This window comes from Sorex araneus, chromosome 6, assembly GCF_027595985.1.
Source record: "Sorex araneus isolate mSorAra2 chromosome 6, mSorAra2.pri, whole genome shotgun sequence".
In the NCBI taxonomy this organism is placed as follows: domain Eukaryota; kingdom Metazoa; phylum Chordata; class Mammalia; order Eulipotyphla; family Soricidae; genus Sorex; species Sorex araneus.
In genome coordinates this window covers 126,730,552-126,755,593 of record NC_073307.1, presented here as the reverse complement: position 1 = coordinate 126,755,593, position 25,042 = coordinate 126,730,552, and the positions used below count along the sequence as shown (strand labels likewise).

Here is a 25,042-nt window from a genome sequence, read left to right as displayed (position 1 = left end):
AAGTAGAAAATTATACAGCTATTAAAAAAAAACCCTCTGGGATTTTCCAGTGAAACTGAGAACAATTTCTGGCTATAGTTAAAGTGAATATTTAGCTTTCTTTGGGGATAATGTAACTCTGGGGGTGAATTAATGTTCTCTATGGTGAAAATCATGGAATTTTGTGCTACAGATTCTAAAATTGCTACAAAATTGTGAGGAAAGGAACCAGATGATATAGAAAACCCATATCTACAAAACAATCTTGCTTTGATCCCTTTATAATTCATTTGATTATACAGATATTCTCTTCCTCTAAGTGTGGTTTTTAGTGGGCATATCCCTTTACTTTAAAGTCTAACTGGACATTAGACCCCAAATAGCAAGGTGTTAAAGAGCAAAGTTCATAGAAAGTGAGAGATGCTGACATTTATAAACTTTTGCATCAAGAGTTTCAGAGCTACAGTTCTCAATCATTTGAAATGATTTTGACAATAAAAGATAACTCATATAAGTCAAAGGGTATATAGTAAAATCACGTAAATGCTGCCCTCTATAAATGTGGTCTAAACAAACAAATTGTTATTTGCTTTATAGTAGGGGCATCTGACTAAGGTAGCAGAAGTCTTTGGCTTAAAACTCATTGTCACAGGTGGTCATGGCTGAGCCACAGAGATTTTTTTCTCAACAAAACAAAAAGCTCACCTGTTCTAATGTAACTTCCTTCACCAATATGTTCGATCTAGATTATAACCTGCATATTAACCACACGACTATAAACATTTTTAAATAATGCTATTATTCATAATATACTATTATGTAGTTATAACATATCACAAAGAAATTGTCCCTTCACTGGTGCCCATTCAACCAATCTTTTCTTGAAAAACAACATATCACGATAACATATCCATTTTCAAACTAACTGCCACAGGTAATCTTGGTATATAGCAAATCAAATAATTAAAGATTAACCCCACTAATCAGATATACCACATTATAAAACTTTCCCCTTTTTAACTCCATTGCACTCTTTCCGTTTAGTTGCCAAGCAAGAAAATTTAAAGAAGTTATACCACACTTTAAATAGAAGTTTTAAATCTAGAGCTAATGAGGAATGACATTCCACTTTTATGTTTTTATTTGTTGAATATCTTATCCTTATTAAATATTAACACTGTCATAAAAGTGAATATGATGGCTCTCTTTATTACATAATCATATTAAATCTTTGGAACCTAGAGACTACAGAGTTTTCTGGCCACTTAAATTATAACATCCATAAAGTGAAAAATATGCTCTTAAAATACTAGAAATGTCTGTTCTTTAAAAGTTGTTCTGGCCAGGGTTTCATAGTCTAGAAATTATTATTTTTTATTTCATATATTTAAGTTGTTGTCAGGCATCCTTTTAAGTGCCAAACCTAAAAGATTTCCTTTTCCTAGAAAAATAAGAAAGTAGGTTCAGAAAAAATAGAAAGACACATCGAACAATAAATGTGATGAATAAATTGCAGTGAACTGTTTCAGACTTGAGCACAAATATTAACATGGGTTTTCCAACTGGAGTAAGTTAGTTTAATGCCGGGAATGAAGTGATTCTTTAAAACCAGCTGTGTTAAGTGAACTGAAGTGACAGCGAAATCTTAGAGGATAAAAATAAATAAACAAATAAGCTCACATTCCATTTTAGTCTTGGGAAGTCCACTGAGTTTTGTGAGGTATGGAAAAACTAAGTTGACCAAGTACTGGTGTTAAATCCGTCTTTCCTAAGAGGAAAGCTGGATTGCAAGAATCTGAAAGCGTATGAATAGGTGAAAAATGTGATCAAGAATTCTTTTCTCTTGATTTTTAATAAAGTGTGTGTTTTCTTCATCCTTCTGAACTTCAGAATTCAGAATCCAATCCCCATTTCCCCTCCTCATTTCCATCAGATGCCCAATCAGATAATGATTTTATTCACATAGATTTGAAAAGATCTTCATCCTGTGTGGGATATTTATTTTAAAGTGGCCAAGAGGAAAGAAGTTGCTGCCAATATTATGTTTAAGGACATACAGAATAAAGAGACAGCCTTGGGCAAGGAAACAATCTACCTTTGTGCTGCTCTTGCAGAAGAATGCAAGGCCATCACCAACTTTGGGACTTGATCAACAGAGGGGAGTCACAAAACTCCTTTCAGTCACAGCATTTGAAAACTCAACCAAAAATAGCTCCTCTGTACTGAGACTTCAAGTCCCATCTATGGCCAGTGACGGAGTACAGTACTTAATTGTTTCTGACTAGAGAATCTCTACATCAGCACTCTGCGAGTGTCTTCTAACTTTTAATCGCCTGGTGTGCTGTTGAATTAGACCGGTTGGAAGACAGTCAAACGAAAACGCTTATCACTAAGTCGACTCAAGACCTCAGAATGCAAAAGAGGCCATTTAACAAATTCCTCGACTTTTGTGTTGGGTTTATCATCTTCTGGGATTTCTCATTTCTTTTTGGTCCCTAGTACCTGCAAATCGGACACACTTTTCCTCGGGGATGAGATGGGGAGAGAGAGATAACGTTGGGGTGTTATGAAGACCACAGGGATGAAGGACTTAGCCTGAGGATGACCCAGCCTTTGTCAGTTTCCTTTCTCCTTTCAGTCAGTTACCCCGTGGCATCTGTTTGCTTTCCACTAGGACTCGAGAGAAACGTGCTGTCTTGGAAAGGGACAGTTCTAGGTTCCCTCCCTAAGAGGCAGAAGGGAGACTTTCTGCAAAAGCTGGGACAACTAGCAAAGATTCCGACTCTCCCGCAAAGCTTTTGAAGCGCCACAAAGACCCCCTCTAACTTAGACGACCGACTCGAGGTGCAGCCAGACAAAGTGACTGTCCTTAGCCCCCCAACCGGCGACCCGGGAGGAGGTTCACCCACTCCCTCCCCCACCTCCCCACCACCCCGCTTAGCTCGACTCCCTCTCGCTGCTGGACTCACCTGGTGCTGAGGACCAGCGCGGGCAGGAGAGGCAGCAAATAGTGTGCTGGGCTGAATTTCATGCTGTCGCCTGCCGGGGTCCTCCTTCCCTCGCTGCCTTCGCTCTCCCTCCTCCTTCTCCAGGTCCGGCGGTTCCTCGGGTGCCCGGCTCTGTCCCCTGCTCGGCGCCGAAGCCCTCCTTTCCTGCAGTGGACGGAAGGGAACGGACAAACGGACTGACGCCTCGCGAAGGCAGGCGCCGGGAGCGGAGAGTAGCTTCTGGAGTGATGTCACTGGCGAGGCGAGCCCTGCCCCGGATTGTTCTGCCCCGCGGCTCCCGAACCCGGGGGGCGCCTGGTCTCTCGGGCTGGGAGGAGGGTGTTCCCGGAGATGGCCCCGCGCGCGCTCCGGTCACTGGGCTGCGCCGGGGACCGATGCCCGCTGCTCCGGGCGGGGGGAGTGGAGTGGGGTGGGGTGGGGTGGGGTGGGGGGGCGGATGAGCGGGGCGGGGCGGGGCGGCCACTCCGCGCGCCCCCCCCCCCCTCCCAGTCCGCCTGTGATTGAACCGGTGCCCTCGGAGGGAGGTGACACCGACTTCGCTGGGCACGGCTCGCAGAGGCTTGGCGTCGCAGGCAGGTCTCCCCTGTGCGGAAGCAGGGCTTGGAAGACCCCCCGCTAGCGAGCGTCTCCAGCGTGATTCTAATTAGCGATGCACAGAGATGCGCTGGACGGGGAGTGGAAGCTCAGCGGGCAGGGGCAGCGGCCAGGAATGGATTCTGAGCCCTCCAGGCCACCGCGAGCTTCTGAGTCTGCAGACAGGGATTGCAAGGAGCTGGCGGGACCCTTCAGACGCCTGCTGCTGTCTGGGCGGAGAGGATCTCAGATCTCCCTCTGCTTGTTAGTCTGCCTGCTCCAGCACCCGGCAGTGTGCTTGAAGCTGTCTGCCCAAGTTCACTCTCAGAACAGGGTCCTTTTCCTCAGGTGAGGAAACTTAGCTGGAAAAATGTATCAGGATGTGAGCAGGAAATCAACTCCGAGTGGGGTTATTTGGCAGGCAGATACTTTCATGTTAATTTCCTTTCCTGCAAATTTTGGATAAAGTATAGCTGCTATGGACACCTTAGTTTGATTAAAAAAAACACACACACCTGAAATGACACCTCCGTAATAAAAGTATTTTCTGCAAAAACCTATTCTGAAAAACAGCTTACTGCATCTGCTAAGATGTTTAATTCTATTGGTGTTTAAAACATGGTATTTTTAAAATTGCATTTTAACCAATTATCCTTTATTTTTTGATAGAGCATTTCTTCGTGATACTTTCTTTGTACAATTTTTAGAAAAACTATCATGTAAAAAGGTAAGATAATAAAAACAGTTCTCTAGAGAAGAAACTAAAGATCAAGAACATAACTGGGATTATATTTTTCACAGGGCCCCTTGCTTTTCATTCTTTCTTTTCTAAATTTAAAATACACTACTGTTGTCTGGAACATCATACTCTGTCCAACTAGTCCGGTGATTAACACAAAGTTTATTTTCAATAGTTTAAAATGCACTAAAGAACTTATAATAGAAAGGTCAAATGCCATTTAGGAACCACTATCTATAGAGCATATAGTTCATATTTCATTTTCTGAAGGGTTGAGGCAAAACTTTAGGGCAATTTTTTTACGAAAACGTTTAAGATTTGAAATCAACTGTAAAGATTTTTATAAGAAACATGTTTGAAGAATAAAAACCTGCTTTATGAATATGGCTTTTAATTTTCATTTTAATGCAAGTAAGGTATAAGGCAAATGCATATTGCTTTTACACCCCAAGGGGTGGTTTGTCACTTGACCTCTTTCAAGAAGAGCCAGGAGAGACCAGAAAGGAAGCAAATTTTCCCAAGTGGAAGGTGACAATTTTAATAGGGAGGTAATTTACATAGGAGTCTTGAGTAGCTGAAAGAGGAGATCTCTGGACTCATCCACCAGAATCTTAGAGGTTTAATGTAGAAACATTGGCTGACTTCACGTTGGCTCGGTTACTTGCTCAAGCTATGTCCTTGAAATGACTGTTAGCATGGAAACATAGGTAGAATTTGAATTTTGGGGTAAGAGGAAGAATTTTCAGAATCTAGCATGTAGAACAAGTGGCAGTCACGTTCTCTCTTCCAAAACTAAGGTTTAACTGAGATAGATCAAGCAACAACTTGAACAAAATATATGCCACTCCCTGAGACCAATCAACAGATCTTAACAATATGTACCTAGCAATAGACAAATTAACTCACTTTTGAATTGCTTACGATTTACAAAGGAAAATGTACTGTACTTTGCTAAAATAGAGCTCTGTCAGTTTATCCTGGCCTAAACTTTCTAATAGGTTTGCTTCTTAGCCAAAAAAGTTGTTGTTTGAGTTACTTGTTGTACAAAGACACAGATATAGGGATGTTTGGTAATAAAATTGTGCATGGTAGGAAATAATGTTCATTACTGTGGAACAGATTTTTGTTAATATTGAGCCATTGAATTGCAATGTTATAAAGTTATTCATTATTTAGCTTCAGATGGACAATTATCCAACACCAATCTCTTCACCAGTGTCCACTTCTCTCTACTCCCCAGCATGCCTCTTTAGCAGGCAGTTTCTCCTGTACCGTTATCTTAGCATGCCCTTCCCTGACCTATTCCTCCCTTCCCCACCACAATGGCAAGTTTCTTACTGAAGAGCATTCTTCATGTTCTTCATTTGTATTGCCTTTGGTCATTTATAATCCCTCTGCTATATGTTTATTTATTTTAGAAAGAATATTCTGTGTCTTTCCCTCTCATTCTAACTTCAGGCAGCATGATAATCTCCAGGCCCATAGATCTAGCAGCATAGCGCATGACTTCATCTTTTCTTATGGCCCAGCAGTATTGTGTGTTTGTAGCAGAGTCTCTTTATCCAGTTGGTTGTTCTGAGGAACATGGGCTATTTTCAAACTTTGGCTATTGTAAACAGTATTGCCTCAAGGGCCCAAAAATGCACTTTTTAATTTTTTTGAGAAATGAATTTTGCTGAACAGTCAACACAGACTCCTGTTAGGGACTGGAGTGATAGCACAGCAGGTAGGATGTTTGCCTTGCACTCGGCCAACCTGGGTTTGATTCCCAGCATCCCATATGGTCCCCCGAGCACTGACAGGAGTAAATCCTGAGTGCAGAGTCAGGAGTAACCCCTGAATATTGCCAGGTGTGACCCAAAAAGAAAAAACAAAAACTCCTGTTGTAAAGCCACACTACTATTTAATGACTGCAATTTCTCTATATCCTTACAAATCTCTGTTTGTTCAATTTAATTTTTTATGAGTTATCAGGATAAAGTGGCATCTCATTGTGTTTTTAGTATTTATTAGGTGCTTATTTGCCATTCATATAAAATTTTGAGACTTGTTTATTCAAAATCTTTGTCTAATTTAAGTACACATATATGTATATATACTTAAGCATGTATATGTGTATATATACATCTCTGTGCAATTTATTTTTTTTAAAATTTTCATTCATTTTTAGAGCATTATAAGGCCATTCATGATTGGATTTCAACCTTACAGTATTCCAACACCCATACCTCTACCAGTGTACATTTCCAAGGCCAGTGTTCCCAAATTCCCTCCCATCACCCCTCCATCAACCCTCTCCTGCCTGCCTCTGTGGCAGGCACTTTTCTTCTCTCTCTCTCTCTCTCTCTCTCTCTCTGTCTTTCTCTCTCTCTGTAGAACCAGTATTAAGCCCTGAGAACTGCCTGTGTTATCAAAAAATAAATGATAACAATAATAATAATTGTAGTAATAATAAATCCCTAAATAAATAAAACATATTCTGCACTTTTTCTTCCATAGGTCAAGCTAACATGTTATCTATTGGGTCACACCCGACTATGAACAGGAATTATTATTGGCTCATGCACTCAGGAGTTACTCGTGACAGTGCTCAGGGGATCATATGGGATGCTGGGAATCAAACCTGGGTTGGCCTCATGCAAGGCAAATGCGCTACCTGCGGTGCTATCACTCCAGTCCCACTGTTCTTATTTTTAACTTTCATGATGCATTTCAAAATTAAGATTTTTCTTAATGTGACTTTGTATATCTTGTTATTACTTTTTTTGAAGTATTCACTCTATCATCCGACCAATGTTTTACTTTGAACACTTAAAACTCATCAAAGTTATAATGTTCTAGAATCATTCACTTAACCCAGCAATTACCCTATACTTGTTTATGTCTCTGCTTTTCTTAGTCTTATGGCATACTATAGCCTAGTTATCACTGTATTACTGTCATCTCATTGTTCATCAATTTTCTCTACCGGGCACCAGTAACCTCTTCATTCACCTTAGTCCTGAGATTTTAGCAGCCTCTCTTTACTCCTTCCCAATGGTAATGCATTGGAGGCTCTTTCAGAGTCAAGGTAATGAGACCCATCATTGTTACTGTTTTTGGCATATTGAATATGCCACGTGGAGCTTGCCAGTCTCTGCCTTGCGGGCAGGATACTCTCTTTCGGTAGTTTGCCGGGTTCTCTGACAGGGAGAACTAGACATTACCTAGGTCTTCTTGGAGCTTTGTTTATAGTCTCTAGATCTTGGTCATTGATGGGTGTGACTGCCTAGCTACTGGAAAATGGGGGATCTGGGTGGAAGAGGCCCAGTTCTGATCAGAGCAGGCTTGGAGATCTCAACCCTGTGTCCTGCATTTCTGGGTTCCTCTGCCAGTTCCTTTATGCTCGAGGCTCGTCCAAGTATGTGGAGAGTGGCCTGGAGCATGGCTGTGGCTGGGTTCTGGATGTCTTCAGCTGCTGGGGCTCTGCTCATGGTGGGGAGGGAAACTCAATCCGCCCCCCTCCGAGAGGCCCATAGCCTAGTTAGACATCAAAATCATTATTTTAAAGTTAGAAATTTTTATTATTTACAAAATTATACTAAGAACCAGAAAGTAATACTCTTTATCTTTATTTTGTTATATTTTAAAATATTCTTCTAAATAATTTATTTGTTTTATATAGATATCTATAAGCTAGGCAGGTAAAGCATTATTTTAAATGATGTTTTATATGCATTGTCAAAACTTCCTATGTTCAGAAATTTTACTTTAACTGATGTAAATTTTATACAAGAAAATTTCCTCTAATAAATACATTTGGTTGTTTTAAATAAAAATACACTAGAGGAACATGAAAATATAATATTAATATAATTATCTTTACCTCATAGAAAAAATGAAACATAATGATCCAACAAAATAAAAATGATTAAAAAAAAGATCAAATCCTCTATCTTCTAATTCTTATGAGAAAAATCAAACTATTTGGTTAGACCAACTAAATTTTCTATCTTATTTGTGTCATCTTATTAGGTTACCTAAAGTTGAGAAGACTGTAAATGCATTTCAAGGGGCTCTGGGAAAAAAAATGGCAATCATGGATATATTCTATCAATTCTCTGAATACAATACTCTTCTTTGTTAATATCACAATGAGACAATGATACTTATCCTGGGATTAATTTTAATGACAGTAAGGAAATTTATAAATATTAACGTATGGATAAGTTTTTCTACATCTTTATGTCTATGTAAATGATCTATAATATGTATATGAATTCACTTTTGCAAATAATAATGTTAATAATTCAAGTTATTGGAAACCGAATACTATTGTAATGTGAAAATAACTTTCATAATGAATATTATAATGTTTTAGTGTGTGAATTCTTTGGCACTTTTTATAAAAAGAACTTTTTTTTTTTTTAGTAGCACTATAGTACTGTCGTCCCATTGTTCATCGCTTTGCTCAAGTGGGCACCAATGTGTCCATTGTGAGACTTCTTGTTACTGTTTTTGTCATATCGAACATGCCACTGGTCTCTTTCCAGCCTCTGTCCTGTGGGTGGGATATTCTCGTTAGCTTGTAGGGCTCTCTGCGAGGGACGGAAGAATCGAACCTGGGTCTGCAAAAGTCCTACCCGTTGTCCTATTGCTCCAGTCCTTTATTTTAGTAATATGTACAAATGGATTTTGTTTTCCCAACTGATTGATTAACTGTATCAGTTAAATCCCAACCAGTATTTCTTTACATCGGGAAGGGGGAATATCAAGTATTGTGAGAAAGAAGTGGGGTCATATGGTGCCAAAAGCGAAACATTGGTCTTCAGACATGCAAGGTAAGTTCACCACTACTGAACCACAATTCTGTCCTAATACAGAGATAACATTTCATCTTTTAAAATCAATGGAATATCTTGCTTCCAATGAAATTAAGTGTGCATTTCTTTGCAGCTAGTCGCATTTATCTGTCTTGGTAAATTTCTTAACACAGATGAATTGACAACCCAATTTAGTCCCTGTGTTTTAAATCTATCTCTATAGGAACACTTTTAAACCAACACTTCAGAAATCTGTTCTCCTTGCTCACTGTATCTAACTGGCCATATGGTTTTCAAGGACAGTCTTTCATCCAACATTAGATATAAATCAAATGTAATTATTGATGAGCATTTTTTTAAGACATAAAGCAATGATTGGAATTTGACTTGCCCTCCAATAACAAACAATGATAGTGATATATATGTAGATATATGATAGGTAGATAGATAGATAGATAGATAGATAGATAGATAGATAGATAGATACACAAATAACTATTTCAATGCTTTAGGAAATAAAAAAAAGCAGATTATAGAAAGAAATTTGAGGCACCAACTTGGTTTCTCAAGTAGTAAATTGTGTACATTGGATCATGACAGTAAAGTACAGAAGATGCAATAGAACTGCTAATCTGAAAGGCTGAATACAGATCTGATAATCCGTGTAGAATATGAAGACATAGTTAATGTCTTTGATGATATAAAATATCTTCATGAGTTTAGATATAAAACTTGATCAAATGTTCAATAAGTCAATGCTTAATGCCAATGAGTCGATACATTGAAATCACAGAAAATTCAATAGTCCTAACCATGAAATAGAAAATAAAATTTGTTAGTATTTCAGGCACATTTCTTTATCCTGTAATTGTTCTTAATAAAATGATAAAAAAATTTACATAGCCATACAATATTTCAGCATGTATCTATCTCAGGTTTCACTTTGTCATTTGGCAATGTATCTTAAGTATTTATTTTCTATGTTTTATTTATATGGTGTCTATTTAAACTGGGCTTCCCAGTAAAGGACTGAAGGAGTGTTTTCAGCTATTCACTGCAAAACCAATATGATTTGAGTAGAAAATGTGCCTGATTGAAGAAACAGATTATGTAAGTTTTGGGTCACAGTTGCATCAGAATATAATTGGAAAATAAAATGTGGTCTTTACAGCACTCTGAAACTGTTGAAGTATGTAGGAAATAAAAATAAATAGTACCCATTATAGTGGATAGAAAAATAAAACAGAGAAGTAACATTTAAGGTCATGATAAATACTGATAAGGTCTGTAATTATTATACTGAACAAAGAATACCAGTTTATTATTCTAATTACTATAATTATTCTGCAATTATTTTATTGAATACCAGCTGTAATAAGCATTTCTTAGGTAAATGTAGCTTCTCCTGTCCCTCAAAGAACAAAGAATTTCTCTCTCCCTTACTTACTTTTCTATTTTCATTTGTACTAAATATATAAATACTTAAAAATAAAGCTACTTAATGTTTCTACAGCTCATAGTCCAGTTTTACTTCCATCTGAAAGGACACTGCATGACTTTAATTCATCCACGGACTTCAGAGTTTCTCATCATGATATTCTGTTGTTTTGTCAAGGTGGCAATGACAGATATTGATGTAAAATAGGGAGTAAATGAAAAACTAGTAAACGTTCATTGCACAGATAGGAAAAGAGCGTCCTTCTATTTTCATTTATCTGAAGGTGAAGATGGGGAGGAGAGGGGCAATGGTTTCTAATCCTAGGTTCTCTTAATTATATCTTAGGCATGAGAGGTAGTTTGATAAACTTTGGCCACAAATATTTAATCTAAGTACCTCATTAACATTATTTTAAAATATTAGTTCATTTCAGTGTTTTCCTTTTCCTTCATTCTGGGGGAAAATGTTGTGTTCTAAGTGGTACAGTTAAAATCAATTCTGTGATAGATGAATAAGAAAATGCACTACCACTTTTTAATACATTCTATCTTCCAGACACTATAAAACATTCCCTACATTTCTCTTAATTTTGCTTAAACTTCCCCATGTTTGATTCTAAAATGAAATTATATATTAAAATGTAGGGATATTAAAATATGTAAAAGTTTACTTTTCCTGAGAATCAGCATTTTTTTCTATACAACATGTTCATTAATGAATGAACTATTGACTTCACCAGCTTAAAATAAGTTTTAATAATAATTTTAAACATAAATATTGAAATTCAAAATGACTATTAAGTTCTCAATAGGCTGACATAGAGTATTTGCTCAAAGGGTGTAACTAGTAAAATACTGAAGTGCTTTGCTCATAAACCTCACCAAGTCTCATATATCAAGCCCATTTATTGAAAATATGCATATTTTCAGCTCTTTCCTTCAGAGGTAACTGACCTCTATTTATCTTCTACAGAGAAGTGCATAGCCCAGATTTTTTTTTTTTCGAAATCAGGGTTTATCTTTCATCCAAAGATAGCGTCATGTGAAGATATACAAAGCCCTTTATGGCCCGATCTAGAAAAATCTCTGCAGGATCAATCTCATCAACAAAACTCTTCAAAAACTCTTTTCAAGGTATCTATTTCATTGCAGGTCATCTTCTCTTGTCCAGTCTTCCTTCTTTCTTTCAGGGATACTTCCTGAGATTAATTCCCAGTAAGGATGTAGATAATAGCATTTCTTGATCTATTTACCAGGTAAGCAAATGTAAAATACTAATAAAGATGATAAAAGTGTCAGTGTTTATGTGCCTTGTGATGATGATATCTGCCTTCAATCTAATATATAATAAGAGTTTCTGGACCTCAGATTCTAAGGGAATTAAATCATAAAATATGTCTGTTTGAATGTTATCAATAAATGTAACTGATGAGTCACATTTCTGGTTTGTTTATTTTACTTAAAATTTGTGTAGACTTTTATGTATATAATAGTGATTATTTTCAAAACAAAAAAAGCTATAACCCATAACATACCCTGCATATTGGAAACAAAGAGAGTTAGTAAGGTTCTAAATCTTGCTGCTTTCACTTTTAATTTATTTATTTTTAACGTGTTTGCTTTGTTTAGGGGCCACACCCAGTTGCAGTGCTCTGGGCTTACTCCTGACTTTGTGCTCAGGGATCACACCTTGAGGGCTGAGAGGACCATGTGGGGTGCCAGGGATCAATCCCAGGTAGATCTCATGCAAGGAAAATGCCCCACCCACCATCACTCCAGCCCCTGTTTTGATTTTGTATATTAAGAAAAATTTACTTTACCATTCAGAATATATAAGAAATCAAATGTTACAATTGAAGTAACCAAGTTGCTATCAATGACCTAAATAACAAGCTATTCTTCCTGTTAGTAATATCTGAGGAGGATCTAACTTTATATTTTACGACCATGAAAATAAGGGTACATATTTGTTTCAAGACAATTGGTAGTCAAGGTCATTTCTGACCTTAACTGGAGGTTTAAAAGGACAATCTTGACTAATAATCTGTATAAGCTACAAGTACATAAAATAAAACTGTGATGACATTGAGGTAATATTCATAAAGTCTTTTATCCTTTAAGTATAATATTGAAATTAAAAGTTCCCAGATCTGCTATGAACTTACTGTGAAATCTTAACTTAAATAGGTATTATTTATATGACCTTGAGTAAATTATATTTTTCTTTACCTCTGTTTAGTACTTTGTCTATAAAATGGGAGTAATATCATGTATGCCATAGAGTTGTGAGAATTAAATAATTAAAAAAACATCTCATGTAAGAATCACTTTACTGTGTATTGCATTTTTTGTTTTATGTAGATTAATAAGATCTCAAATCTAAATAAATAATACTTCAGATAAATCAATAATTATTTGTTTTGTTGTTTGGGGTCACACTCAGTGATTCTCAGAACAGACACCTGACGCTGTGCTCAGGGATTACTCATGGCTGGTATGGGGCACCATAGGGAATGAAGAGGATTAAACTCAGATCAGTTTTGTGCAAGGGAATTTCCCAGTCAGTTAGTATTATCACTACGACCTGGCTAAATAAATACTTTTAAAATAGGTTTGTGGAAATATTGCATATGATTGCAGTTCAGTTCAGAGCCTTATAAAATCCAGTGTCAGTTTTTCTCATGACAGCCTAAAGTAAGTTCTGGAGCCATAATCAAAGCACGTTGTTTAGACTTCAATCTAAGTAATGCAATCAGGTAGTTAAAATAAGAACACTGCTTAGAAATGAGAGATTTTCCTGTCACCTGGACCTCTCACCTTTCCTTTTACTTGAAGCAATATTTCATAGTTTTTATCTTTAGTTTGTGGGAGCAGAAACCCCCTGTTGTGATGGTGCTCAGGAATTACTCCTGACTCTGTCTTCAGGGTTCACTCCTGGAAGAACTTGGGAGAATATATGTCTCCAAAAAGTCTCCAACTTTCTCCAAAAGTTGTTGGAGAAAATAAGATCTCAATTATTTGATTCTGAGAAGCAGGCACTGACGTGGATTGTGTCAGAGGTTTATTAAATAAAACATTGAAAATATATGGGGTTCTGAAGACAAAACTCTGCTTGGCCACATGTAAGACAAGCACTCTTCCTTTCCTTTATCTTTTCATCCCGCTTTTCTCTTTTTTTCCAGGGGCTAGAGGGGGCCAGCGATGGCACGCCTGTTAGGGATAACTCCTGACAGGGCTTGGGGGAACACATGTAGTGCTACATACTCAAAGATCAGCCATGAGCATGGCAAGCACCTTATTGAATTTACTATCTCTCCGACCCCTAATAGTTTTTAAAGTATTTATGAGAATTTTTGCTTGAACATTGTGGAGGATACCTTTTAGCGTCTCAAAAAAGTATATCTTATTCCAGGCAAGAACAGAATTCTTTCTAAATATATGCTAGCTATCTTGTTTAAAAGAAACACATAAATTTCATACAGGAAATTATATTAGAGAATTGTGATGATGCCAGAAGCAAATGGAAACTATTCCCTAAATCCTTCAGCAAATTAAGTTTTGTTTCTAGAGAAAGCAATACCAGTGAGCTATTATTTTAATCTTTAATGTTGCCCTAATTTATCTTAAATCAGTCACATATATTAAAATAATATTAACATTGGAATACACTAACAAAAAGACATTCAGAATATAGTATTTTACTTATGAAATATTTCCTCTAAGAGCTAACTATAATGCCAATATTTTCTCAGATATGCAAAAAAGCAGACTACATTACATACATATAAAGACAGAATATGTAAGACACATAGTATAATATATAAAATATTAAATATCTTACATACTATACAATATTACAGATCATATGCTATTACTTACCTTATTTATCATATAGTTATATACACAGCTTCGATAATAAAGATGTTTAAAAAACATAATGGTCATCAGTTTGAGAGGATATTCAGATAAACTTGATCTCATTATAGGACTTTGATAATAGATGTTTAAAAAATACTTGTATCTACTCTTTCTTAAGAAGACCCGTTAGTGATGATTCATTATTCTCTGCTTCACTGATACTTCAGTAAAATACTCAGGTTTAGTCATTCAATACTCATAAGTGGGAGAACCGAAATGATGCCCTCTAATATGCTGTACAAAAGGAATTAGTAAAATAGTACACAATTCTTAATTTGTTTCTATTCTAACCCTAACCTTAACTCTGACAATTTTTGACAAGAAACAACTAATAAAGCTTTGCTTGACTATCCCAAAGGATAAGACAAATGAATTTATTTTCCTCTGGCTTCTATTTTGTGGAATAGCCTTTAAGTGCTGACTAACCCTCTACTAAAGGCCACTTATATTTGACATTTGTCATCTGTTATATTGTCATCTGTTATATTTTCTGTGGGATTTTATGACCACTTGCTAGCATGTATAAGTGACTGCTACAGAATGAATATAAGAAACAATGTAAATCATAGTAATATTGCAAGTAGAGATAATAATACCAAGAAGAAATAAAAGCAGCAGCAGATACAATTCAGCAGATGGTAACATCAAACTTCATATATAAAATACTGGAAGACATCTGAATTAACCAACCAGAGTTGTAGACTGTACATAAAAATATATGCCTAAAGATAGATACAAAGAAGTTAGCATGCAGATTGGGATAAAAAGGAACACACTAACAAAATGGAAAGTTTAATTCCAGGATAAATAGGGGTTTGGAGGACACAATGAATACATGTATTTCTATTCATGCATGCATATGTGTGTTTATGTATCAATGTCACTGAAAAACAGCACAAAATTGTATAAAAATATAGGTTCTCAAAAAATCATCAAATGTTAATCAATCAAGACATTCTGGAGTCTCATTTACTTCTGTGATTTTTTTTGCATGCTGTATTCTTTGTAATTCACTTGTTCTTTCTGGGATTTTATTACCACGTTCTAACATGTATCTTTAGATCTGAATCTTTAAAGCAGAGCAATAATTTTAGAACTAAATCATCTAAATATGGGGTTGCCTCTATTTCTGTTTGGTGTGAAATGTGTCTTTTTTATTACATAAGTTGATTACACAGCAATGTGATTGCATCAGCATTTAAAATTTTATTGCTGGATTGCTGATTGAGACTTGTTATAAAAGTTGAGTAAGGTGATAATCTGTAATAGAAATATTTCACTCTGAAATTAAATTTAGTGGAAGAAAAAATAAACATTTCACAAAAGTTGTTGGAGAAAATAAGATCTCAATTACTTGATTCTGAGAAGCAGGCACTGACGTGGATTTTGTCAGAGATTTATTAAAGAAAATATTGATAAACTACACATTCCTGAAAAGAAGGCTAAATAAACAAAGTCTATAAGAAGGAGAACTGAAATGATGTTATCTAATGTTACTTGGTAGAGTAGTTAATAAGATAGTATGTCACCCTTATAACACAACCCTATAATCTTATTTCAATCAGTCTGTGAATGAAAAAAAAAGTAAGGTAGGGAGTTAAACCTTGGGCAAGCTTGAGATCAACAGACTTATACAAATTTCAATACATTGAAATCTAAGTTCTATAAGTTAGTAGCACCGCCATTGGCTGGGATAAACTTTTTAACTCAAAAGTATTATTCAAAATTATTTTCATTCAAAAGAATTTTAGCAATGTATTCCACCTTCCACCATCTATTTTCTAGATATTTTTTCTAAAATTTCATATTTGAATCCAAATGCTATTTAGTCTTTGAATTAACACTGTAACACTTGTTTTCACTTTTGAAAGTCTAGACTACAATATATCTTTGTTTTCCATTCCATCCTCATACTGCTTTATTGCATATGCCTTAAACCTGATCTTTAAAATAAATCTAATGTAAATAAGCCAGAAACACTGTCACTGTCACTGTCATTGTTCATCAATTTGCTCGAATGGGCACCAGTAACATCTCCATTATGAGACTTGTTACTGTTTTTGGCATATCGAATATGGCACGGGGAGCTTGCCAGGCTCTGCCGTGCAGGCAAGATACTCTCGGTAGCTTGCCGGGCTCTCTGAAAGGGGCAGAGGACTCAAACCCGGGTCGACCACATGCAAGGCAAACGCCTTACCCACTGTGCTATCACTCCAGCCTTGCCAGAAAAACTTCCTAGAATATCCTGACCCTTACATCCATAGAACTACATGTAATCAACATACACTAAGTCTCACCTTCCTGCTTTACCACTAAGGTTTTTCCAATTGATCACCCTTCCACATTTTTATTTAATTAAACTTATGTATATCTTCAGATTTTGCAAGCATTACACAATACGTTTTGCCATGATAGTTTATCTTAACCTGCACTTTTGCCTCTCAATTACTGAGTACATAAGTACATAAACTTATTAATTTTTATATAATTCTATGTACTAATTGTTGATTTTCTTGCTTGGCCATGTCTCCAGACTGTAGCTTTCATACAGACTTAGAGGAATACAATTAATACATGTTGAATAAATGTTTGTATACACACATGCATAAAACTAAAGCAAACTATAAAAAGCAAACAGAAATAAGATATTCTCTGATTAGCCATTTTCCCCTAAAACTGTATGAAATTTCTTAATCACCATGGAAGCAGTTAACCAGATTAAAAAGTGATGGTTTCAAGATTCCATGATACCACAGTTCTTAAGTTCAACAATTCAGTGCTTCTATATATCATGAGAATACGAGAGGGAAAAGACAGTGAAAACAAGTAAACATACTTTCTCTCTCACCACACATTTTATTTCATTGTACTCCACAGAGAATAGCCTGTGAGTGTAATCCCAGTGTATATAATACTGCAACAGTGCCATTTGTTCCTTGCCATTTTCCTTTAAGCATAGGTTAGGCATAGGTTAGGATCACTATAACTTTCAGATACTTTCTATAATCTTTCATAGCCATATTATATATAAACATATAATCTATATAGCATGGGAGAGCCTGGCAAGCTCCCTGTGGCATATTCATATGCCCAAGCCAGTAATAATGATGGGTATCATTCCCATGACCTTGAAATAGCCTCTAATGCAGCACCATTGGGAAGGATGAGTAAAGAAAGCCTTCTATAATCTCAGGGCTAGGATGATTGAAGAACACTACTGAGACTGCTTGAGCAAATAGACAATCAATGGGATGATGATGATGATGATGATGATGATGATGATGATGATGATGAGGCTGGCAATATATAAATATATATATATACATCCAATGCATATTTAGCTTTTTTCTCCATTTGTGAAAATTAAAAATAAAACCTTTTAAGAAGACTGATTATGATAAGGAATGGGGAGGAAATGATAAAGTATTAAAATACTACTAGTACATCTAAAAAATATCAAGTTGATTACTAAGTCTTTACATTTTTAACATCACAAATAACAAGAGTTAGTTTACAACATTTTTTAGTAATATCTTTCACTGTATCACTGTCATCCTGTCATCCCATTGTTCATCGATTAGCTCAAGTGGGCACCAGTGACATCTCATTCATCCCTATCACGTGCTAGTGTAGCCCGATGGCGTATTAGGGGCAGATTGTTAAAACATGCCAGTCGACCAAAAGCTTACATACAGTAGACTTGGAACACCTGTCAAGGCAATTAGAGCCCGTCAGAAAAGTGTCCGTCCCTCTCAGAGAGCCTGGCATGGTACCAAGAGTATTTCGCCCTCATGGGAGAGCCTGGCAAGCTACCCGTGGTAAACTTGATATGCCAAAAACAATAATAATGATGGTCCTCATTCCCCTAATCCCGAAGAGTCCCCCCAAAGCAGTATCTTTATAACCCATAAATAGTTTAAACAAATTTATTTATTAGCAGAAGTTGCAAAAATGAAACAACAGATAAACTTAGGAAAATCTCAGAGATCCTTGAAAAAATGCTTTAACAGTGTGATTCAGCTCCGACATGAATGTTCAGCCAATTTTCCTATCACTGCAAGGTCAGTTCAGAACCTCTAATAACATCAATCAATTGATACAAACACTGTAGGTGTAAAGGGAGAAATATTTTCAAGAGCAATAGATAAAGTCAGACTAATAAAAATGTCATTTGCAACAAAGTAAAAGACTGTTTTATATAACTAAAGTACTTCAGTAAAGTGGTAAGAAAAGTAAGAGAACGTATATAAAAATTAGTAAAAAATAGCAGTAGGTTTTAATTTATAGTTTTCAAAATTAAGTTTATTTTAGGAAAACCACAAAAACATTTTGGCTGCTTTCTGGGAAGCACATATTTATGACTAGCTTCTTTTTTTTATAATTCACAGATAAGTATACATTTATATAGAGAAACAGACAGATAAACAGGGAAAATATAATAAAGTTTAAATATTATAGTAGTTTACAAATGCTAACAACAAAACATAAAACATATTTAAACCAGCCTGCAACTGCTTTGCATTTATATAACACTCAATATATTTAAAAATCATGTTTGTACACTCACAAAAGGAAGCCACCCCGGAACAAAAAACTCATTTTCAAAATAAATATTTCACAAATAATCTAGTATTATTGAATGTTACATGAAAAGTCTTGTGGGTGGTATCCAGTTTAATATTCTTATTCTGTGGACAAAAAAGTAGATTTCTGAGTGGGAAATTGATTTGATCAAGATTTCAGCACTGTTCAAGTATAGATTTAACCTAAAAACAATGTCTTTTGATTGCCAATTTAGTACAATCTTATAGATTGCTATTATCTTTCTCCCAGATAGCCTAAACAGATATGGTGCACTTTATTTATTTTTTAAAAAATTTTATTAGTGAATCACAGTGAGGTACAGTAGTCACAAACTTACAAACTTTCGTGTTTGCACTTCAGTCATACAATGATCATTTACTCATCCCTCCACTAGTGCCCATTTTCCTCCATCAATGTTCCCAATATTCCTCCCACCACACCCACTCCAACCCCTACCACCCCACCCCACTTCTGTAGCAGGAAACTTCCCTTTCGTTCTCTCTCGATTTTGGGTGTTGTAGTTTTCGATAGAGGTACTGAGTGGCCATCGTAATCAGTCTATATTCTACTTCCAACATACATCTTTCAACCCAAATGGGTCCTCCCAACATCTTTTACCTGTGTTGGTGCAAATGTGGGGAGAAAGGGACTCTTTTTCACTGCTGGTAGAAATGTTGACTGGTTCAGCCCTTTACAAAACAATATGGACGATTCTCAAAAAATTAGAAATTGAGCTCCCATTTGACCCAGCAATACCACACCTGGGAATATATCCCAGAGAGGCAAAAAGGTATAGTTGAAATGACATCTGCATTTGTATGTTCATTGCGGCACTGTTTACAATAGCCAAAATCTGGAAGAAAAACAAAGTGCCCCAAAACAGATGACTGGTTAAAGAAAATTTGATACATCTACATAATGGAATACTGTGCGGCTATTAGAAAAGATAAAGTCATGAAATTTGCATATAAGTGGATCAACATGGAAAGTATCATGTTAAGCGAAATGAGTCAGAAAGAGAGAGACAGACATAGAAAGATCACACTTATCTGTGGAATATAAAGAAACAGAAAGGAAGACTAATACCCAAGAGTAGTAGAGATAAGGACCAGGAGGTCTGCTCCATGGCTTGGAAACCAGTCTCACATGCTGGGGTGAAAGGCAGCTCAGATAGAGAAGGGAACACCAAGTATGGTGCACTTTAAAAAGTGTTGAACACAAACAAAAAATATTGTCACATTTTTATTATTACATATTTCACACTATATAATTCTTAATGAATGATTAGTGGGAAATTCAAATTAACATGACAATGAGATATCAATTCATTGATATCAATCTATAAAAATATGTAAACGTGTCGGAGGTTATGTGGAAATAAAGGAACCCTTATTCATAAGTGTTGGGAGCATACAGTGGTTCCATATTTGCTATAAACTTATGCAGACTTCTCAGAAAGAAAGTCACCATCACTATCATCCCATTGCTCATCGATTTGTTGAGTGGGCACCAGTAATGTCTCTCATTGAGAGACATTGTTACTGTTTTTGGCATATCCAATACACACTGGTAGCTTGCCAGGCTCTGCCGTTCGTTCCATTGAGAGCAAATGGAGTTTCAAGAACTAGTCCATTTCTCATGAACATTGTTTTTGCCTTGTGGGCTCCATACTCTCAGTAGCTTGCCGGGCTCTCCGAGAGAGGCGGAAGAATCAAACATGGGTTGGTGGCCCAACCGCTGTGCTATCGTTCCAGTCCCAGAAAGAAAAAGAACTACATAATTTAGAAAATTCCATTCCAAATTATCTAACCATAGAACACAAAAACACCAATTTCAAAAATCTATTTGTATATCTATGATCATTTCATGTTGATTAGGTAGCCAAGATCTGTAAAGAATTCAAGTGTCTAACAACATATGAGTGGATGAAAAACTACTATGCTACATAAAAATGAAAATTTGCAATTTCTAGCAACTTAGATGGAATAAATCAATATCACAAGGAGTGAAGTGAATAAAGGGAGAAGGATAAATGATAGATGATCTCTCTCACTGATGGTGCTAAAAGAGCATAAGATGGGAATACACATTGTTAGTTTAAAATAATTTTATAAACTCTGACCACAAAATTGAATTAACCAAATTGAGGTATGTACGCAAATAATTCTGGGGATTGTGGTTGAAGGATATTGGTATTCTGGTGATATTTTTTTTGGTGTGGTAAGGTAATTCTGTATCCCAACAAGTAGTACTATTTTATTTTATTTATTTATTTTGCTTTTTTAGGGGGGGGGGGTCACATCCACTGATGAATAAGGGTCACTCCTGGCTCTGCACTCAGGAATTACCCCGGGTTGTGCTCAGGGGACATTATGGGATGCTGGAAATAGAACTCTGGCCGTGTGCAAGGCAAATGCCCTACCAGTCCCATGGAGTAATATTTTAACCTAATTTTATTTATTTATTTTGGACCATGTCTTTAAGTGCTCAGAGTTTACTCCTGGCTCTGTACTCAAGGATTACTCTTGGTGGTCTCAGAAAACTATACAGAGTATTGGGGATCAAACAGGATGAGTGTCTTGCCCACTGTAGTATTACTCCAATTCCAAGTGTAAATATTCATGCTCTTTTCTTGTGGTGGTGGTCAGAACCAGCATTTCTCATGGGTATTTTACTGGGTCTGTGCTCGAGGATCACTCCTAGCTATGTTCAGGAGACCATGAACTGTATTCAGGATTAAATAAGGGTAACCTGCGTGCATGACAGGCATCTTAAATATTGTTTGGCATAAGACATTTATACTCATAAAATAGTTCATAAAGTCTTCTGAACAATTGTAAGTTGCTTTTCTTCCTTTGGTTGTCACAAACCCTTCTTAAATTAACCCATACCTTAATTAGGGGAAGGTTTATGCTCTCCACTTCTAAACCTGATCCTTCATAATTGAATGCTATGGGCTTTACTATCCCCAAACAATTTTTCTGTTTTGTCCCACAGACATATTTTTTCTGTGTTAGCAATCACAGAGTAATAATAAATTAAAAGTCAATGTGGAACAGCTTCATTTTTCCCTTGGCATGTTGAATAAAAAAAAGTTATGGTGTGGAAGCTTAAAAATGAGGTCAACTCAGAAGCTTCTTCACAAATGTTGTTGGAAAAAAAGTGAGAAGCTACTTGCATAGGACAATGAAACTGGATTTTTATTCTCTACCAAAATGTATACAAACAGGTTACCTCAAAATGGATTAAATTACTCAGGATTATACCAAGATTAGATCAGAATCCATAATAAGCACATAGGAAGCACAGGCAGAACTCTTGAGGAAATGGATCTCAGATGTGTCATCAAAGATTTAACTCTGTTAGCAAAGTAACAACAACAACAAAATAAACAGGTGTGACTACATTAAAAAGTTTTCATGACAAAAGGAAAAGGTAAATAAAAGAAAAAGAAAGGGTAGATTAAAAAATTGCTCATTGTTGCTGATTATGAGCTGATTATGAGTGACCATCTCATTCCAGGGAGAAATTTTATAACAGAAAGACAGAAAACAACCAGTGATGGTGGAGGCTTGGGCAATAAAAGAACCCCCTTTCAGTGGTAGTGGAAATGTTATCAGACTTGGCCTCTAAAGGAAAACAGTATATATGTATCTCAAAGAAAGCAAGAATGCAATTTCCATATGCCTCACACAACATGCCATTTCTTGGCATCTACCTCCCCAAAACATAGATTCAAAAATATATATACACACTTATGCACATTACAGCACTTAATACAATGAAATAAATGGGATATTAAAACAACATACATGATAAACAGAGGAATGGATAAGTACATTATAAAACATGTGTGTGCATGTATATCCTACAAATATGCATATGTTAAGGCAATAATTAATATAACAATTATTATATATTATTAATTAACATTAATATAATAGCATTGTCAATAACACTGTTGTCTCGTTGTTCATTGATTTACTCAAGTGGGCACCAGTAACATCTCCATTGTGAGACTTGTTACTGTTTTTGGCATATCGAATATGCCACAGGTAGTTTGTCAGGTTCTGCTGTGCAGGCGGGATACTCTAGGTATCCTGCCGGGCTCTCGAGAGGGACGGAGGAATCAAACCTGGGTCAGCAAGGCAAATGCCTATGTAAATATACATATATGTTAATCACTGTCACTATATCACTATCATCTCATTGCTCATCGATTTGCTCGAGTGGGCACCAGTAACATCTCCACTGTGAGACTTGTTGTTACTGTTTTTGGTATATTGAATAGGCCACGGGTAGCTTACCAGGCTCTGCCGTGCAGGTGAGATACTCTCAGTAGCTTGCCAGGCTCTCGAGTGGGGTGGAGGAACCGAACCCAGGTTAGCCACATGCAAGGCAAATGCCCTACCACTGTGCTATCTCTCCAGACTATATAAATAGCTAGGCATTATTTTTCTTAGAATTTTTTTATGGCCCTTGTCTTTCAAGTTAATTCCCCCTGTTTGGTTTTCGGGGGATACCCAAGGGTGCTCAGAGCTTACTCCTGGCTCTGTGTTCAGGGTCACTCCTGCTGGGGCTTAGGGGGCCTTCTCGGGTGCTAGATATTGAACGTGGGTAACACGTACTGTACTTTGGCCCTGTTTTTTAGACTTCTGTTTGGTCTCTGCAAGTCTAACAAAGTATAGTTCAGAAAAGGATCCCAGTGTATAGACCAATCCTAAGAATACAAACATACATTTAGCTAAAAAACAGAAAGCCATACTGGTCACTTTGTAGCCTTATGTGGACTTTTGGACAATCTAAATCATTTTTATCATTGATATTTAACTGCTTGCAAACACAAGTTCTGTTTTCTCCTAACACTACTGAAGTGAGAGGGCTGGAACGCAGGAATGTGATCATGCTTTATTGTTAGAAATGGCAGCTGAATCAAATTGCGTGCTGTGATGGGGGTGCAGGGGGCTCACCCATGTTTGTACCATCTGGAAAACATTTGATTCAAGGGGCCTCTTTCATGGTTTCGAAGTCACAACAAATGTTTTTCTGTGCACAGTAAAGTTCACTTCAACTGTCTCCAATCCACTCCATTCAAGGGCCTTACCAGGGCCACTTTCCTTAGATAAGTATTGTGAGTATTAATCTTCAATGCACAAGTAAATTAACAAAAATATATATACAAGAAGTATAGAAATGATACAGAAGACAAAGTGCTTGCTTGCACATGGCTGACCTGGATTCCGAGTCCCCATAAGGATACCTGTGACCACCAGGTATGGATATCTGAGCCCAGGGCCAACAGTAAGGCCAGAACTTGTGGGTGTGGCTCCACAGAACCTAACACAGGAAGTTATGGAAAATGAAGGTTTGCCCGTTCTTACACTTTCAGAGGATCTACTGCAGCATCGTGGTTGATCTCTGACATAATTCCTGCAAGCCAGTACATCTGGGTCAAGCCAGAGTAAGAGTATATAGTGATGCAGTGGTGAACCTTGACATCTCTGAGCAAGGAGCATTTTTGTACCTGTTAATTTAGTCACCTTCTTCCTGTTTCCATCACCAAGACCCATAATTTACAAGTTAACATACATGGAATTCCAAGTATAAGGCAATTGTTAGCATGTTAATATATGTATATAAATACACATGTTGATATATGTAATAAATATACACATGCATTAAATATATGTATATAAATTTACATATATGTTGATATATGTATATTTATACATATATCCCTAAATGTATTTGCAATTTTAAACATATATAATCACACATATACTACATATCTATACAATGAAAAACAATGTAGCTATAAAAAAGATGATATTTTGAAGTTCAGTGCAAATTGGATAGAACTGAAGGGCATTATGTTATGTTTTGCTTTTGTTTGTTTGTTTTGCTTTTTGGGTCACACCTGGCGATGCACAGGGCATCGGGGGGACCATATGGGATGCTGGGAATCGAACCCGGGTCTGCCACGTGCAAGGCAAATGCCCTAC

The 25,042-nt window shown here is 36.5% G+C and overlaps 1 protein-coding gene across 1 annotated transcript in view; it reads right to left on the bottom strand.

Annotated features, from left to right (window-relative positions):
* The window catches only part of LUZP2 (leucine zipper protein 2), a gene marked incomplete at its 5' end in the record, with an annotated part of 438,731 nt that extends 435,393 nt beyond the window's left edge, over positions 1-3,338 (bottom strand). The window contains one exon of the mRNA XM_055143679.1: positions 2,949-3,338. Coding sequence (XP_054999654.1) covers positions 2,949-3,338 — 390 coding nt within the window. The remainder of the gene's footprint in view (positions 1-2,948) is intronic.
* Positions 3,339-25,042: the final 21,704 nt, after the last annotated feature.